The sequence below is a fragment of the Brachionichthys hirsutus genome, chromosome 1 (assembly GCF_040956055.1).
Source record: "Brachionichthys hirsutus isolate HB-005 chromosome 1, CSIRO-AGI_Bhir_v1, whole genome shotgun sequence".
NCBI classification, from domain to species: Eukaryota; Metazoa; Chordata; class Actinopteri; order Lophiiformes; family Brachionichthyidae; genus Brachionichthys; species Brachionichthys hirsutus.
This window is the reverse complement of record NC_090897.1, coordinates 3,197,551-3,217,550: the sequence shown is the minus strand read 5'-3', so window position 1 is coordinate 3,217,550 and position 20,000 is coordinate 3,197,551. Positions and strand designations below refer to the sequence as shown.

General features: G+C 40.7%; 1 protein-coding gene across 1 annotated transcript in view; it reads left to right on the top strand.

Moving 5' to 3' along the window:
- The window catches only part of gpc5a (glypican 5a), a 70,455-nt gene extending 53,196 nt beyond the window's left edge, over positions 1-17,259 (top strand). Inside the window, exon 9 of the mRNA XM_068740931.1 lies at positions 17,105-17,259. Coding sequence (XP_068597032.1) covers positions 17,105-17,259 — 155 coding nt within the window. The remainder of the gene's footprint in view (positions 1-17,104) is intronic.
- The last annotated feature ends 2,741 nt before the right edge of the window (positions 17,260-20,000 follow it).

Below are 20,000 nucleotides of genomic sequence, written 5' to 3'. Positions count from 1 at the left end.
TTTGAGAAAAAAAATCAATTCTAATGTTTGCGAATTAGCCATAAACAGAAGCAGGAGCTGTCTTCCTCTAGTAAAACAAGGCGATTCCCAGAGGAAGCGGAGTCGGCGTTGGGCCGAGTAGCTTGTGGCAACATGAAAGCAGACCTTTCACGACCCCCTGCCGCTTCCAGCGCGGCGGCATATGACTGGCAGGTTTTGTCTCCTTCTTGATATCCTCTGAAAAGTTCACCCCGCCGTCATCCTCTGAAGTCCAAGGTCATCCTCAGATGTGCCCTGACAGACCCACACACTGCTCTGTCTGCTGGCGCTGCCTGGCAGAAAATACATCCATATACACAAGCATGCATTGAAGCAAACTCGCACACGAGCTGACATGTTGGGTGAAGCGGTGAAAGCCTAACCTGCCCAACAGGTGGCTGAATTCTGTCAGACCCATGTTCTGTGCTGACCTTCAGCATTAATGGAAGGGGAATAATGGAAAGGGCTGATATCCAGGCAGCAAACATCGCCGCCGCTGCAGCTCCGGTTTTGTCACTGTCCGTGAAAAGAGAAGTCCTTTGTGATGTTACATTCTGAGGGTAAATCGTGGTTCTGATTTATGGTGCACCAAGTTACAGCGTGAAATGATGGCCTCGCAATGGATTCTTGTCTGGCTTGAAACGGATGCTCACAGAATCCTTCGGCTTAGATAAATCTTTTATTTATTTATTTATTTATATATTTATTCATTCATTCTTTCATTCCAAGCCTGCATTGATTCACTGAAACGGAATAAATGACAGATGTTTTAGAAATTTGATCATTCAAACTGTGACCGTGAACGATTTATTGTTCAGGTGTGTGTTTGGTCCATGTTTTACCTTTAAAACTTAAATCCATCATTGCTGTGAAGCTGCATGTGAAGCTGGACTGCAGCCCTGAATTGATGCTTTTGGTCAGCTGCTGGAAACATGCTTCTTCTTATTGATGCTCAGTTCTCGTTGCCGGGCCTAATGCTTTATGAACACACAGAATTACATCCCCATCTGCTTCTGTCCTGACCCAATTTACAGCTGACTCTCCATCGACGTGTTGAAACAGACGTTTTGAGTTTTGATCACGTCAAAGGTTTTCTGCAAACGTCTGAAGCCTCGTTTCCTTCTCATTAGCTGACAGTAGTGGAGCGCTGTCGGGCCCTTTGGTACCGCAACCCACGCATTGTCGAAGTTACGCAGGATGTGTTGCTGAAACACGATGCAGCGCCTTGCTTTTTATGCTGCACTTTTTTTTCCTCTCGCGTGACCTTTCTAGCCTGAGCGCTTCCAGCTTACCTCCTTTGACCTCTTCCCTGCGGAGATGTTTTGAACCTGACTACATATTTGCTCTTTAATATTTGAATTGCTATAGAGCCTTGTGCACCCACCCACATCACAAAAGGGTGGCGGCTGCTCGATTCAACGCTCAGACCCCATTCCCTTAAGCAAGCTAATCAAATGAGCCAGACTTATTCCTGTTAGCCTCAACATCATTGTCACAGCGGATCAATTTGATCTGCTCTCTTCTCCAAGACCACCTGAACCTGACTAGAATTAGTCCTGTTGGGTGAGCTTGAATTGTAGCCATTATGGAGCCGCTTTAGCTGCAACTGATTTGTTAAGATTGATTCAAGTCTTCCACTGAACAGGCCTCAAAGACGTCCTTCCTATTCCTGCTATTGATCAAACACCTTTTGGTCCCACCGACTAATATCTGGTGGTTAAACCACACAATTAAAAACGAGAGAATCAAAAATCTAAATTTGACTAAAGCAACGTCGAGCCCTTTTGAATGCGAGGCAGGACATTTGACACTGATAACCATCTGGAACAGAAAGTGTTTATGTCAACAGCGCTGCAACCACACGGCCATATCAGTCAGGTATCAGAGAGCTGATACGTGTCAGTGAGCTTCGGTTTGATCGTCCCGTGGGGGGGTCCCATTTATCCTCCTCGTGACCCACTGTCCTCCACTTTCCAAATCAGAGTGATTGAATGTCACCGCACTGTGTACTCGCAAAGACTCACACCTCAGATCACAGTCTCTTAATATGCATAAACACATGCACATTATTTGTGTGTACTTTATTAGGCATGGAAAAATATGCTTATGCATTTCAGAGGATTTTATTTTTTTATTATTTGATGCAACTGATTTGATCGGTCAGATTCAGATTTCGCTCACCTGCATAGTATTCCATAATATTAGTATTTAAATACTGAATTTTGAGTGGAATTTCTGAATAAATCCGCTTTTGTAAAATAACTTATGTGACCCCCCCCCCCCCCCCCCTCGTACTCCTAGTGTCTGTAACTGTGATACACAGCAGCATTATGTGTAATATTTTATAGATGCTTTTAAATTTAGTCGGGGTTCTGAGAACTATAATAGCCCGTAGCGACAGCGAGAAAATGCCAGTTTATGGCCCTACAGAAGCAAAAGTCAATCACAAAGCTGCATGCTATATGGACAAGGCTGAATTCAATCTGTGCTGACAGATCAGTCTATTCATCACCGCATTGAAAGAATGTAAGTCACCAAACAAGTGAAATGGAGTTCACTTCCACACGATGCATCAAGGATGCCGAGATCGGATTCCTCAGATCACACAAGCAGGTGTTCTTGTCCGTGCACAGCCATATTCTTTTGGAAGCGCGAACACGAATGCGTTTCGGGGCCGTGATGAAGGACCCAACTACACAACTGAAGTCGTCTGTGAAACTTGAGAGGAAAGAAGCTACAACGACAAACGCAATGGGTTTTCTTTACCTGTCAGGGTGAGCAGCAGATGTTTATGAACACATTGCATTTCAAGTGATTTCACCATCCCAGTTTCTTTCAAAAATCAATCAACCTTGAGAGTTTTTTTTTTTTTTTTTCGAGTGAGGAGAAGCTTGAAAAGTTTGCCAGACAGCTGCAATCAACCTGCAGGCTCCGTCACAATCTAAAGTTTCGTTCACTGCTTCCCGAACTTTAGAAACTGCTTAGCATACTCGCTCAGCTGTCCTCTTCATTGTCACTGCAAGACGTTTAACGCATTGGTTTTTGTTCTTGTCTTGCTGTTTGGAAAGATGTTACGTAATCAAAATGTAATTGTTCTCTGTTACATTTAATCGCCAGCATGTTAACAACTCAGTCTAGTCGCATGCAGGTCTCCTCAATGAGAAGCACGACCGAAAGCAGGAAGTCATGATGAAACATTTCATTCTTAATAATACACCATATATTAATTTCATTGCCTCTGATGGAGGAGTGTGCAGCTAAAGGCACGCATCCAAAAAAATAGGATCAACTGGAGCAAAGGAGATGTTTTGATATTTTTGCAGAAGGTTTTCTTCAACTATCCTGCGGATGCGAAGGATAAGACCACATTCCTAATTTTTGAATTTCAGAATTATTATTAAAGTATTAGTTTCAATGTCTTCAATGTCTTCAAAATCTTTTTTTTAATTAAACAAATGCTGCGAGTGCTTTTATATGCAGTGAAAACACATTGATAAGGCCAGCCTTTACGAGCTGTTTAATAGTCCCAGTTTGTTTGCTGTCTCAGTAATTGCACCATCAGAAATTAAAGTCTGACAGAACCATATATTTAATGTGGAAATTAGCCTTTAGTAGTGGAAAATAGTTTTTTAGTCATCAGCGAAATAAAAATACCTGTAATGAAAATTAATCCTCGCTGACTTGAATATTGAAATGTTTTTCTTTGCTCTCCGGTTTGAACAATTAAATGAAATTAAATCTTCATAAAGTATTGCATCTATTATCCCTCTAATTGCCTTTAGACTTATACTATAGAAAGCAGCCGTTGCATTATTTTTTATTTATTCTATTGTCACAGTGCAGAGAAGGTTTAGGAGTAACGTCCATATTGTCTGTTTTTATGTGCATGAATAAAATAAAAGTAGAATGATATTTTAAATGCCCCGACAACCTTTAGAAAATAAGCTTTGCACAGAAGCAGCACTTTGTCTAATGTTTGCTTCTTAATTAATCGATTGAATAAACTTCTAAATTGTAAATGAGACATAATTCAGAGACATCGTTTAAAGTTTTATGAGATGATAATCTGTTTTGGTTGAGGATTATTACACCGAAGGTTGTGTTAGTGTGCGTTTGTCCTTCCTTGGTTGCCTGCAGTTTGGCTTGTTTGAACTCGATGCTTGACTAGGAGACTTGTTAATGTGCTTGGAAATGACATTTGTTGACTCTTGTCAGCAGGGAGCCGGCCTATGCTCAGCTGAATTGGACGGAACGCTATTGAGATGTCACTCCATCCCACTACATGATAATCTGTGCTGACCTTCTGCTCCTTGGGTCTCAGAATGCATTTGAGTCGGTATACACAGCGGAGGAGTTATGCCATGCTTTTGAATACCAGTGCAATTTTAGGAGATGAATAAATTATTGTAGGTAGAATTAAATATTTATCTAAAAAGAAACCGTTTTAAACTCCTAGCAGCACATCCAGTGATGTGGTTGAAGGGGCATCTGAGAGGATGGACTTCCATTATCTCTGGCGTCTTGGATGTAGAGAGAGGATTATCCGACTCCTGCAGGTTCAGTTGTCCTCCCACAGTTTGCAGATATCAAGATCCGTCTCCCAGCTGTCGATCAGAGTCTGGCATACTTCTCCTTTAGTACCTTGTGGCGCGTTTTCCCATCTACCATCCATCGCTTAGTGTCACACATCCCTAATTTGGCGTGGTAATTATCCAAATGCACAATATTAAGTGTCCTATTTGTGGAAATGCGGTCGCTGAAAATGAATCGGTATTGATCAGCAACACTGACATTTAGCTTACTCCTTTTCGCACATTAGCCTATCATTGATTGTTGGCAGCACATCCTGTGTGTAATGCAGACAATCGACCGGGTTCTTAATGTGTGGTCCAGGCCTGACCATTAAGATCATCCGTTATCACGCTCGCCATCCCACGGGCATGTCACGGGGGCCTGGCTGGAAACCGGCTAGCACACATGATTGTGACTGCGAGGCAGAAGCAGATTTAGTTTCTCTTGTTTCTGTAATAAGGTTATTGCATAATTAATTAATTAAAGTCCATAGAACCATATGGTTGTTTTACAGTTTAGAATATTTACGAGTGTTTATGCTTTTGAACAAAGATGAATGCGTTTGGCTTGTGGGTTAAATATTCTCTTTGTTTCTCAGGTTGTCACTTACGACTTAACTAAAACATCAATCTTTAAGAGAATATTGATACGTTTCCTGGTGGGACAGGGTGTGCATCATGGGAACGGGCGAAGTGAGTCTCGTGGGGGGTTGACATCTTCAGCATATAAAAGAAAAAAATACTCTGAGTTGAGTAGTGTGGCATATTTCTGAGTGAGTTTGTATATTTATAAGAGGGATCCAAATAAAATCCTGCAGATGCGCTTGTAGCATTCTGCCGGACATTTTTAGCCTTTATTTTTTATTTCTTTTATATGAACATAGGCACATATTTTGAGGTATTTGTTAACAAAGAAATCTAAAATATTGATTTCCTCCTGTAACTATTTCAGACGGGGATTAGCTCGTCACCCTAAATTAGAAACGGGCTCCACAGAAAATAAAGTACGGCAATGTTTTGACCCGGAAAAAGGATAGAAGTTAGAAGTTCACACGGGGACACAGGCACCTAACTAAACCTTCAGCCAAGTGTTCAAACAAAATCCCAAAGTGTTGAAATGATGCTGCAGCTCGCAAATGTTGTAGGGACAACAAACTAATTAAATTAATGTCAAATGTTAAGTGGACACATTCAGAATCGGCGCCGCCGAAGCCTTGAGACGTGAGTGAAAAGGAATCTGCAGATCTTTCACAAAAGATGTTTTCATATGTGGAAACAGAAGATGAGACGTTTTGTTGTCAGTGGGATCATCAACATGTTTCATAGGTGACAAAATAAAGAACTTAATTAAACACAATTGCTTTTTTCTCACCTTCCTCTCATTTCTTCTGTACAATATGTCTTCAATACTTTCTATTAAAGAATATTCTTCTTATGAAATCATAAAAAATAACATAAATCAGTGTTGTGCTGTGTCCTTCCAGCCTCACACTGTCAGCTGAATCCGTACCAATCGCAGTAGAGAATCGAGCTACCGGTACTCTGAATGTCAGACGGTTTAAACAAACTGATCTGCAAATGGGGAATCTGTCAAATCTCATTTCCATTCAGACGGCACCAGATTCATCCTTTCTTTTAGGGCACGTTCATTAATAAAACAGGAAGGTTTTAAAAAAAAGAAAAGGTGTCCTCTGCAACTTAGTGCTTCCCAAAACAGCAAAGGTGTTTATATTTTCCTTAGCTTATAAATATTTAAAATGAAATGGGCAAGAAATCTCAACACAAATCTTGATCTGAAGATGAAACGAAACATAGTTTAAGCGCTCTGCGCTCCTTTGACATTTCGTTGTGTTTAGTGCTCTCATATACGTATGTTTGATCGCATGCATAATGTATGCAGTGAGCTGGCGCAGCCCAAATAAGGATTTGTTAAGATTTACAGAGTATTGCTGCAGAATACTTGCTTGCACCACTTCACATTGATGCTCCTTATTGTGTGGGAAGTTTGCAGTGGTAAGAAGCCTGCTTGTAAACCATGCATGTCGAATGTGACACGCAGCGGATAAGACCAGACCCTGCAGCCAGGCCTAACATTAATTAAATATCAATCGGCCTTTCCTCTGTACCTCATTTCATGCCACACTCACACCTTGTCTTGGCTTGCATGTGGAAAAGTTCAAATCAAAGTTTTCGGCCTTGCAGCTTCATATAATTCGTAGCGCTACTCCGCTTGTGCATCATCACACTTAATATTATGAATTCGGACTCCACTTCTGCAGGAAATGCACGAGATAACCAACAGGGCTGGAATGAGATCTATGAATTATTAATGTACGAAGTGATTGCAGCTGAGTGCTAGTTTAAACCGTGTTCTGTTGATAAGATGGAAAATAGCAGGAAAAATAATCTGCATTTTGTCATCATTTTGAGAGAATTATTGGATATGTAGTTTATATGCTTGACCCGACAGCTAAATAATTCACCACAGATGTTTAAAAATGAATAGGTGTCCTTCTATCGAGGTGTGGTTGCGCTTTAGCCTGAGGTTTATATTTTTAATGCAACGCTGAAAGGCCTTGTTGTATAGTCATGAGGTGCGTTTGACACTCGGGTCATGAATTAGTAAGATATTTACAGCTAATGACAATATCAGAATACAAATGCTTCTCTACTGATCTTACTCTCGTCAGTACGTTTCTATATCGCTAAGGATTTTGATGATTTAAATCAACAGAAGAAACCACACTCATTATTTATTGTGTTTATTTCTTATGAAACAGAAGACGCCCTGAACACATGTAGAAAGTTTCTGTTCAGTTCCTGCGGCTGCTCGAGAGTATTCGAACTTGGTTTTACAGTCGGCCTCGCAGCAACTTAAAAAAAAAAAAGTTTTATCCATGTGGTCTCAGGCTTTGATTGGATTGTCTGAGAACAGCTCTGGAATCCAGTGCACTCAATTTACCGATTCCTGAAGTGTAGATGTGAAACAAGTCTAAAAAAATAAAATAACGTTGTGTAATTGTTAGGATGTTGGTTTTTCACTCACTTTTTTGCTCTCGTAAAATAATCTTGACAGCAGGTCTTTTTGAAGGTGAACCAATCATTACAAGCTCTGAATTCTAAATGAATATCGTACAAGATTAATCACCTTGACTTGTGAAAAGCTACATTTTGAGCAATTCCCTGTTAATTTGGTTCAATTTTATACAGTACTTGGGATCCATTAAAGATATAGGTACACGTCCGGCATTTGATCGGTCCTCTTCAAATGTCACAACATTGTTTTAAGATGTCAAAAATGAGCACACCGCATTCCATTTCTTTGCCTCACTTTTCAAAATGCATGTGGTTTGACCCTCTGGTGAACTGACATGTAACATTAACCTCAAACTAAACCTTCTTATATATTTTGACTCTGATTTGAGCGCACTCAGCAGAGTGGCCGCTCTCTTCACTGACACTTCGTAGAAAGTCAGCAGCACTGTTCGCCTTGGAGTCTCTTTGGTGATGTCGAAGGGATTCCCCTAATCCTCAGAGGGTAGGGTGGAGGGTGCGCTCGCCCCCGCTGAGGGGATCAGGCCACTTAATGGATCACAAAGTTAATCGAGTGCAGGGAGAGCCTGACTGAACCGGAAGGAATGGTTTTACGGCTTCCTCCCACTACAAAAAAGGTTCTTCTTCTTCTACAAACTGAGGCAAAGAGCCGGTTCCTCTCATGATGATTTACCCATCATTAATAAGCCACTCAAATAATTTCTCTGAGAGTTGACACGCAGAGTCCTAAACTCTGTAGCTGCTTTCCAATCTCCTTGGGCCTGACCGGCATCCATGAGATCGTCATCTCCGGCGAAGCGAGCCGCTATCATTGGCCTAATCACCCATAAGGAATTCCACAGCGGATCTGATGAATTGGGGCCAAACCTTCCGATGTGCAATCCCAGGGAATAATGCCCGCTGCTGCCGATATTTATCGAAAGGTTAATGGAAGGTTAATAAGACAGGGAAATCTGCAAATTCAAAAACCTCATTATGCAAATGGTGTTTTCTTAGCAGTACTAGCTGGTTGCGATGTGGCCATGCTAGCTACTAACGATGAGGCATTATTTAAAAAATAAGATCTCATAGTTCATCACTCTGAACTTCATGACCGGATTACTCAGACTGCAGTAATTCCAGGTGAAGGTGTTTGATCACAAGCTGATATGGGTGAGTAACCCCCCCAATCCCCCCTCCCTTTACTTACTGCTTTACTGTCGTGCGGAAATACTGTTTGACGTGTGAATGAACTTAGAAATGACAGAAGAAACTTTTTTCAACAGGACTATTCCTGTCCGGTAACAACCTGAATCAAATGGCAAATGGACTGCACACTTTTGACACCTTTACGGTGCTCAAAGTGCTTTACATTAAGCCTCACATTCACCCATTCACACACTCATTCACACTCCAGTGGGCGACTGCTAATACCTAATTTGTTCCTCAACATCTCATTTGATCATTGACCGATGCTAATCAAACTCCAAATTTCATCCTGATCCGATCTGGATTGCGGATATTGTTGAGATTTTTCTGAATATTGGGGTACACTTGCATCCACAAAGGAGGTTGGGTTTTTGTTGGCCTTCACCAAGACGCTGTGGAATTAATAGTGGGCAAACAGATTAGTTGTATCTTCAAAAGCTACTGATCTATAGATCCAGAAGAATCCGCCATTACTGAAAATGTGCTTTTTGAGAATAACTTCTAAACTAATAATGATATCAACTTAAATCCAGTTGTTAAAGGTTTATTTTCATGGTTAAGGAATCTAAAAATAGAGATAAAATAAATGAAGGACGATTATTTTTGGTGTATATCACAATATAGGGGGACTGAGGTGCTTGGTGGAGGTCTGCGCTCTCGGAGTGCTTTTCTAGTTCAAACTGTGTTCAATTCAATGCTGTCAGGCGAGAGTTGTATGGGACTCCAGGTGCATCGCTCCAGTAAGGGTTAATTTGGATGAGCTAATGCTGATAAAAAAATATAGCAGAAGACAGAGAAAGGCAGGTTCAAAAAAGACCTTTCCCTTGCATGTCATTATAATCAGGCCTGTGTGTTTTTTCCTGCTGTGGAAAAAGGAACCATGCATGAAAAATTTAAGCATCCCTTCCTTTTGTTAACACCGTCTGACTCAAGACGATGCAAAATTAATGGGCTTGTTTTGATCCTGCTTTTTCATCATTCGCCAAGAATCAATACGAGAAATTCTGTTTAAACTAAATTATTCTAATTTAGGTTTAGGCAATGATTAAACATTTTGTTGCCAACCATTGTGGTGCGGTTAGTCATTTAGTTAACAAAATGTCACAAGGTTAGTGAAAGTGGACGTTCTCATTTCCTGCAGCCCAAAGGGATGCATTCCATTTACCTGATTAAGCCAACCATCTATAAATGTAAAAAAAGCAAAGAAAAATATTTAAATTGTCTATAAATCTTTTTTTAAAAAAAGCAGAATTTCTATCTTATTTGATCTCAATCAAATATTTACTCCCATCTGATATTCACGGCTCATGCTTTTCATGATGTTGTGTCTTACTTTCCCTCTTTTTGCTGATATAGTTTCACTCTGCGACACAGCAAATCTCCAGGACTGCATTTATCCAAGTGGCAGCCTGGGAGGAAAATATGTGGACCCGGACCAGATACTGCGCTTTGAATTTTCCGAGCCTGATTTGTATTCTGAGATGTGTGTGTAACCTGAGAGTGACTGACTGGCGGTCAGAGCCCGGGATTGACTGCACTGAGGATGTAATAGAGGCTGAGGTGATGGGATCCAGGACGTGAGCGCTCTTATTGTGGCATGTGCAGCAGAGCCATGCAGGATATAACCGGGGCTCTTGATCATCCCGTTGGTTCCACACAGCGAAGCACCAGGCTCTGTGTTTAGAATAATGCTTCTGCCTTAAATTAGATTCCATTGATCCATGCTTTTTGCCATTATTGCACAAACGGGACGGGCGCTGGTTTTATCATGTTGAACCAGACATTTGAAATACTTAGGCTTTGAGCAGAGGAGGTAAATTGAATCCGACAAAATGCAGGCAGACTTTATTCAAGGCGATTGGGCCATTATGGGGTTGCCAGACAATGTTTATTGTAAGAGAGCTCACTTGTCTTTTTTCTTTTGTACTGACTTATTCAAAACCTCATTGTAGAAATATTTTCTTACTTCCCTCGACTGATTTGTTTTTAATGTAGCTCTCCACTGTCTTATGCAGAATTTAGTTCTCTTAAATGCTTAAAATCTGCTTGGTTAGATTTGTTATTGTGCTTAAGGCCAACAGTACAGTACGCTGCCTTTTGTGGGTCGAACACCCCCTCATATGTCCAGAAACAATTTTGTTGTTGTCTCGTCGCCTCCTGTAACTTGTTCTGTTACGCAGCAAACACAAATGGCGGCTGAAAACTCCAGATGGGATTCATCTTGATTATGTGACATTTGCCACAGTAGATCAATCATCATGAAAAATACATTAAAAGCTCTAATTGTGAAGAAATTATGTTTTATAAAGATGTTGTGAATAAAGAGTAAATTCATTCTGTTTTCTCTGGGCGTGTGGCTCTAATTGAAAGGGGATTCCATGCCCGGCGCAGAGCTAGATTCAATTGTTCTGTTGTTGCTCTGAAAATGGGAGCTCTCAGCCTCCCGTCCAACAGGGTCTCAGGTGGCTCCGCCGCATTAAGCGTCTTTCCTCTGTTGATCTACTTCTTGTGCGGACAAACCACATTCGAGCGGGATCCTGGCGCAGTAATGTGCTTTTCTGCCTTTTCGTTTACACTTATTCTGCCGGTCATGCTCTATAAACCATGCGTAGATTGGGCTATGCACAGATCATTAAAACCCACATTTTAAGAAGCTTAGCCGTGCACCACAATAAGGCAGGTGCATTGAAGTGGATAAGCTTCTTTCCAAGGCCTTCTGTATCATCACCATCAGGGTCATTAAGTGAAGGGCGAAGGCAGAGCTGCCGTGTCCTCTTGCTGTTAAGGGCTTTGGAGCGATGGTGCAGTACAAAGATATTGGTTTGCATTCAGAATACTTAATGACGCATCATTCAAGGTAAGCCTCCAACTGCACAGACCACTTAAACAATGCAATAACCATCATCATCATCATCACATCTGTCTGACGCCGTCTGAGTTGATGGACAGGATGGGAGACAGAAAGGATCTGTCTTAACTTCGCCTTGGTTCTATTTTTTTTGGCAAATAAGAATAAAGAACGATCTAGCGCTAGTAGGACTTGTGCCAGCTAAACTCCTAAAAGCTGTGCATCGTCATGCTATCCACAAAAAAGGTGTTTTTAATGGTGATCATCATTACGATGAGCTGAGCCACTTATTGGAGCTTATTTTATTCCTTGAGCAATGGACAGGGTGAAGTGGAGATGGTTGATTTTCTGTGGCGACCCCCCCGACAAGCCGAAAGTACAGAGAAAGAGCACAAATGGCATTCATAATATGTCGTTTAATGCTCTTACAGTAATTGGATTATCCATATTATTATCAATGAATGTTGTGATGTTCCATTTTCATTGGTTTTCGGTGCTCTTGGGTTTGATCATGTTTTTATTAGAAGGCTTTTCTGATATTTTGTAAACTGAGTTCAAGTTGAACACTTTGACAAAAATCTCATCACAGCTGCTTGTCAACCTGTGATTATTACCTACATTGAGAAATCACCCCTTTTGTGTCCATGTTGTTATTCCCTCTCCACGGGGAGTAAACCCCCCCCGGTGTCCGTTTTCTCGTTTGTTTGTTAAGCCTGTTTCCAGACAGTTACTGAACTAATGGTCTGAATGGAAAGTCTTGAAAGAACCCACCAAATGTCGGCAGTGATACTAATCACAGGGGGGTTACACAAATGTTCGCTTTCACTGAGTGATTGGGTTGTTGGGTCGGTTCCTCCTGCCTTGGGGAAGTGAGCTTGGCAGTGAATGGAGAGTGAGCAGTGTAAACGACAATACGAGAGAATAGAAAAGCGCAGTTAAGCGACGCTTGTTAGAAATCTCTCTCTAATATTAAATGCACAGCAGGCCGAAACGCAAGTGTAACCCCAATTTGAGAAAAATCTTGATAATATCCGCAATCCGGATCTGATCCAGATGAAATTTGGGGGTATGATAGAGAACCCCACCCTACATGATTGTGTCAAATTCCATAAACGTTGGTTGATAATCAACTGAGATATTAAGGGACACATCTTAAAGGTCAATTTCTTGCAATGCTAACGAACATTTCAAAGTGATCCAGAATCAAGGATATCTTCTGGACCATTACCAAAATGTAATCATCTGTTTCTAGTAACATTCCCAACATTTCCTGAAAGTTTCATCAAGATCCGTTTGTAACTTTTTGAGTTATCTTGCTAAAAGTCAGACAGACAAACGCACTAACCCGACACACACACACACACACACACACACTTAAGGTCTTACATTCATACTGTTTTGCACATACAGATATAATATAATTTATTATAATATAATTTCCCCTCACATCAAAAATCTTGAAACCCTTTTGTGCGCACTGTTTATAAATCACACAAACAAAAAAATAATGAATTGTTCAAACCACAATTCCTTTTATCGCTTTCAAATTAACTGCTCAATGGGATTACTACATGAACTTGAACAAGTTCTGTCAGAATCATTCACAGTTATGAGCAGCAGCTGTTCAAAGAAGAATCTGTGATTTGAGACACCTGCATGTGTTATTCCCGATCGCCCGGTGAGCGAATAGATTCCCAGGCTTTAGAATTTTGTGTTTGTGTGATTTTTGTCTTCTCCTTCTGAGATGACACGTTTGCTGGGTTTTCCGAAAACATTGCAATCCCACATGAACCAGATTTGATTCAGAAGTTGTGAAATCACAGTTATCTGTTGATGAGGCTGAGCTGCAAAGAGGCTTTTGGGAAGCGCACACCAGTGTTTACAATCACATTTAACCACCGCAAAAATTAATGAGGGCTTTGCAAAGTTCTTTAAGTACTACTGCAAGAGATTTTGTCGCAAGTAAAACTTCCATAGTGTTAATGCTGAAATCTTATTTAGGATGAAAGTCTTTGGAGACCAGACACTGGTGTGTTATTACCACCAAACTCAAGTAAATTGAGCCTTATTCCAAAGGAAAGATAAAAATTTGTCTTCTTAGACGTAATTTGAGCCCCTGTTTTTGGCTTCTTCTTTATACAATGCTGGCGTACTCTCTGTGAATTTCCTCGTTCTCCACAGAATGAAAAAAGACGACTTATCCCAGGTTCAATTTTCTGGTTTATATCTGGCAGCAGGCAGCAGCTAATAACGCTGTCAAATAACACAAGAATCAATGTGGTTAAATGGTGGTGAAGCTCTAACCGCAGGCGGGGGGCTGACATCAAGACGGAGTGGCCCAGCTCTTACAAACAAGTCGACTGTCTAGCTCTAAAAAAACAAAAACAGCAATCAAAACTATTTTTTTTAACATTGAGTGAAATTTGTTACTTTTACCCTGTTCTGAACATATATGACATATATGCAAAGGCAGAGCTATCCTCGAATGAAAAAACAAGAACAGCACCTGATACCAGAGCCGAGCCGAGTAGAACCAGTACGGTTGAGTACCGTATAGTCCTATCCTATGGGATGCTCTGCATGCTCTGCATACTCTGCATGCTCTATGGGCGGCTGGGGCCTTCTGCTGCCTCTCTATTGCAGCTACTGCTTGTCTTGATACTACTTCTCCTCTCCTTCTTTGGCCGGATCAATAAATGCAAATGTGGGTCAAACCTTTAGTACAAAGCCCCCACCCCCACCACCACAAGAATGAAGGCTCTAACTATGTTTGTCAAAGGTTTATGGTACTCTATGTCTCAAATAGTCTGGCAATGTGGACATAAAACTTTGAATCCAAATCTCTCTGTAGCTGTTTTGCAGTGTTTTTCCTCCCCATTGCACTTAGTGTGGTATTGATCATCTTTGGTTCGAGTTCTCAGGAATCGGCTTTTATTGATTTCACTCAAGTTGTAAGCCTCTCTTTTTGACATATGTCTCTTTCCAGAGCAAGCGCCTTTCCAAACATCCCATCCTCCCTGCCTTTCCAAGCAAATTTCCAAAATCACTTCAGCTCAAATTCAAAGACAGGACAGACTGTCATGGTTATTGCTAGCCATTAGCCATTGGATGCTAGTTTTTATATGGCCTGAATTGGATTCCTAGCACAAAAAACATGTGTTCGACTGTCATATTGAAAATGCGGTTATGCTTGTGAGAGAGCAATGTGCTCCTTTGGCTGAACATTATTACTAGAAGGAAAAAAAAACTAACCCACTTATAGCCCAGAGATGATGGATATTAATAGCTGCAGCGCAGTCAGAGTCAATACTGTGTGTGTGGATGAGAGATATTAAATAACGAGTGCATGCCTGTCCAAATAATCAAGTATATTTATGTCAAATTAAGATATCTGCTACTTAAATATTAGCTTGAGACTTTATTTCAGGAGTACATTTCACATTGTTTATTTATGATAATATTGGTAGAATGTAATCATTCTCGTTCTTTTTTTTTTGCTGCATATAATGTACAGAGTTTAAGTCAATGACGTGATAAAGAGAATCCCTCAATGCTGTAGCTCTCATTCCCATCACATAACACTTAACAATGCTTCCCTCCGGCTTTGTTTGAGATTCTATAACGTTTACGCGACGGTTTGCCTTGCATTTCAACTGCCAGCAGTTTTGCGGCGTTCATTTATCTGAGACATACGTTCTATCGCTCCATCTACAGCCGCTGGAGGAACCTTGAAGCTTTAGGAAGTGGAATTGATTGACTGAAGCTCAGTACTCTTGGGTACAAAACTCAGATGGACTATTTGTGAGAGCTGGACCTTCAAATTGCAGTCCTGGGGACTCTTCCATAGTGAATCAATAGGCAGGTAATTACAGAGCACACTCGGATGCTTTGGTAGTAGCTCATGTATTGGCCCTGGATTTAAAAGTATATATAGAGTATATATATGAGATTTAATCTGCAAGATTAAAATCGGATGTGGTTACTCGTAAGCATTACAGAGCTGCAAACAATTATATTTTATATAATGAAATTATATCACATGCTTAAATTAAACAAGATGGCATTAGATTTTATAAAATTAAATAAAATGAAAGCTGATTGGATGAGATTTTGAAGCTCCTCCGAAACAAACCAACCCATTACAGCAACAGGTAATTGTTGTGGCCTTCGCTCCAGAGAACTGAATTACAGGCTATTTTTTGCTGCACGCTTTAAGGTGGAATTGAAGCTCACTGTGTGCAGGATGGCCTCTACAGCTGGATTTAGTTTTCTCTTATCAAGATAAAGTTTGATAACTGAGCCTTTATAGACTCTAAAAGCGAATGGCTTAAACTAATCCTTTCCACAACAAACGCATGACTATTTGGCCTAATTGGGAATCTCAAAAAAGGACCCGGGGGCATCTGGTCATCTAGCCGTGATCCTTACCTGTTTGTATGAACGGGGATGGAGGCCGAGGCCGCACCAGCAGAGATAGACAGAGAGAGATTTTTAAAGTTAAGTTAAAAAATAACAAATTCGAAATCTTCTACAGTTCACCTGAAACCGTTTCTCATCTCAGCATACATTGCTCTTTTTTTAATCTGTCTTTATCTATTTTCCTGCATATGAAAGCCAACCAGGATTTTATTGCATTACTGAAGGGCCATGCCTCGAGCCTCAACAAACTGGAAGCTATGGACAAATAGAAAATGTAAAAAAATCAATCCATTATCGCCTGTAATCCATAAGTCGTTAGCCTTGACTCCTCAGCACAATGATGGATGGATGGATGGATGTTGACTCCGAGGAGCAGCCGGGATGGATCCTGGTGATGAGATGGAGGCTGAAGATACTCCATACTTACATTAGCTCACTGCAATTAGGGTGCTGGAAAACCGGCAAACTCCCTCAGTGGTTTAGAGTGAGCATTAATGTACTGCAGCTGTGAATCCTCATGGATAAGTTCTAATTATGAGAAAATACAGCGTCCCGGACACATGTGAGTTAGAACAAATGACATAATGGTGTAATCTCTGAGGCTCTATGAATTCAAAGAAGGGTTTGTTTGTAATTATAATTTCGCAATGAATCAAAATTCACCTTTGTCTGCACATGCTTGGGAATTCCATGGATTCAATGGTATTTGAAATTACTCCCACATTGCATAATTCAATGCCTTTATTCATTAGAGCACCAAATGTGTGTTCGCGTGGCGCTGAGCGTAGTCCCCAAACGAATATCCTATTCATTCCTTCAGTTTAAAAACGTCCACATTTTCTAATAAAGAATGATTTTAAGTATTAATAGACTAATATGGGATTTGTTGACAGGAAGAGGAATGTAGAATTGAAACTTAAAAGCAAATAATAGAACTGCTTCCTCGCTGCTGTGCTGATAATGACCGCCCTTTTGACTGTCCTGTTTGTTTCTGTTCTCTCATCAGTGAGTCCAGATGTGATCAGCGAACATCATCATCATCACCATCATTATCCACCTGCTACAGATTCAGAAATAGAGGACCCATCCGGGAGCCTTGGACTGACTGCAGCCGCCTGGGTGTTGCTATTGCCGGGGTTACATTTGCTCCTGTCCTGGTAATGGCTGCAGCATAAAACTTGAAGGACTTGATTTCAAGCTCATTAATCGAGAAATAAAAAGCCTAGTGGACGTGATGTTAGCTGGAGCTGGAGCATCGCTTCCACGCGGGAAAACGAGCAGGACAACGGGAGCGAACGTTGTGTGGAAATGACATGTGGCTCAAATGTAAGGCAGCATTGGCAAATTGGTGTTTTTGTTTTTATCAGCTATCTGGCATTCATTAAGTATGACCTTTATTTATAACAGCCAACATGAAATTGAAATGCAGAATATGTTGTGAAAGTTTTGTATTAATATGACTGTACTTCTGCACATAATTATTTATGATCCATAGATGTTTATAATCATTGATGTGCTTCTACATATTAAAAGCACTCTAAACAGGTTGTAATGATTTGAAATCGGGTTCTGCAGCTGCTGGGAAAGGAATCAGGTAATCTGAAAGATTTTATTTTCGAAAGAGCGAGAAGGATGCATGTTAAAGTCCAGATCTTCTCCTGCCTTCCAAGGAATCCTGCTGGTGTCTGGATTTCAGACATGCACTTTTCATACATGCTGAAATGAACTAGGAATGTGCATCCCCTCCTGTCCCGAGTTTATTTCCTGTAATTAGCATTTGGCATTTTAAAATTGTCCCCTTGATGTGTGGTCCTCCAGAGACGGTGAGCGCCGAGAGGTGCAAAGGTGCCTGCGGACAGGCAAGTGGAAGGATTCTCACTCTTCCTCAGAAATAGATTCGTTTTCTCGGGAGTCTATTATCATCTTTCCATCCTCTTCTATCTTCATATAGGGCCTGGATGGGAGCTATTAGTGGTAAGTGGTGTTCTGGTTGCTTCTACCGGCTATGTTGTCTTCAGTGCAGAGAAAAGGGAAATGATTCGTTCCACATATGCCATGTCTAAAAAAAAAAACTAATTTAAAGGTGTGAAAACTGCTATTAAAGCGATAAAAGAATACATATGTTATACCGTACACTAAGACTGCTCTTTATAGTCTGATTTCATGATTCATCATTAATATAATGTGTTATATTAAGTCAAACACATCACTGGCATGAAGCATTTCATTGGGGCTCCCGGAAACAGCTTTTTAGTTTCCTTCCTGATGCTGCAGGTATCATGTAACAGGCGTGACAATCTCTTTGTCGTTAGACATTTCACCTTTAGTTTACCAGTTGCGTCATCATCTGTGAAGATTCCTTTGAGATGAGCTGCCTGTCTGTGTCTTGCTGTGATTTCAAGGTAAAGTCCGCGTCCGAGCTGCAAGTGGACTGAGTTTCATAAAACGCGAACAGTCGCTGCTTAACAACTTAATTTCCTGTCTAGTCACGGTTGCTTCCCCCCCTCTCGAACCAATTACATCAGAGGTTTGCACCATTGAAGTCAGGGCCGTTGTCACCTGAACAACTGTGTTAATGGCGCCATTAAAGAATAACGTAGAGTCTCTAACTAGATAAGAGGCAGCCGGCACAGAGCCAAAGTACCCAGAGGCTACATTTAGTCATCAGGTCATCCGGGCTTCTCCTTCCTCTCGATAAAAGTGTTCAGTTTGATGCCTTATGGGAATATTATGGCCACATATTGAGACAGTTATCCAAAGGAAGGAGGAAAGGTGCCAGATGCTGATGACGATAATACCATTGTGCATGATGTATGGCGACATCGGGACAGGCGTCGTCCTGCAGGCAGTGCAGCGTGAACAACAGGTTGACTAGTATTCTGTTCACAAACTTATTGGAGAGAGAAATATGTAAAGTATAGCTGTGCTTTGACCTTGCCTGTATTGTTTTTTCCCCATGCAGTAATACCTTGACATACGAGATGTGAGATTAACTTCAAGAAAGACGATAGCTTCTAACAGAGGTGCGCCGTTGGACGGTGCGTAGTCACTTTATTCTGTACTTGTAATTGTACCTTACACGTACATAAACTTAGACGTAATAGTTCTGCCTTTGGAAGGCTTTGTGTTCTTGATGGCATCCTTCTGTTTGAGGATTGTACATATCGTCGGTGGCGCTCCTCTCGTACTGGTGTGCCAAATCGCTTCCCACGGTCGTGTTGATCGATAATTTCATGCTTTATCTCTGCTCGCTTTCTTTGTACCCATTAATTACTGTCAAAATCACATAAATAATGACCAGTTGTACAACATCTGTTTTTTAAACAAAGCCTAATTTTAAAACATAAAAACTTGTTTTCATTACAAAAATAAAGGCGGAGAGTAAATAATTATCTAACGCTCCCTTTTAAATAAACATTAAACTCTGGTGCTGTAATAGTTTCACTTTGCAGGGATTATTAGTGACATTATTTTGGTGAATATATGAAAAGTTTCCTTCAGCTCTCTTGCAGCCGAATTGATTCACAGTTATTTGAATTGGTAAGCAGGCCAACCCCAGCAACTTTTTTTCAACAATGAGCCTCTTTCTAAAGTATTCTCAAGAGTTCCCCGAGCCCACGGAGGGTTGAAATCCAGGTTTTGTTTTCGCTTTTCATCTGGCTCTGAGATTATTTTTCCAGTTTCTTCTCCTGCGTCTCCCTGCATTCATTTCAAAAGACAAAGCTTAATACTTGTTCACTAACAGTGCATATCTGTGTTCTGCTCATCATTTAATATATATTAGATTAAATGTAGATATTTTTTGAAGAAAAGTATGGAAAATAAAACACAACAATTCCTGATGACATTTGTTCCATTTATTTTGCACCGTTGCATTGAAGTGTGTGAGAATCCTTTACATT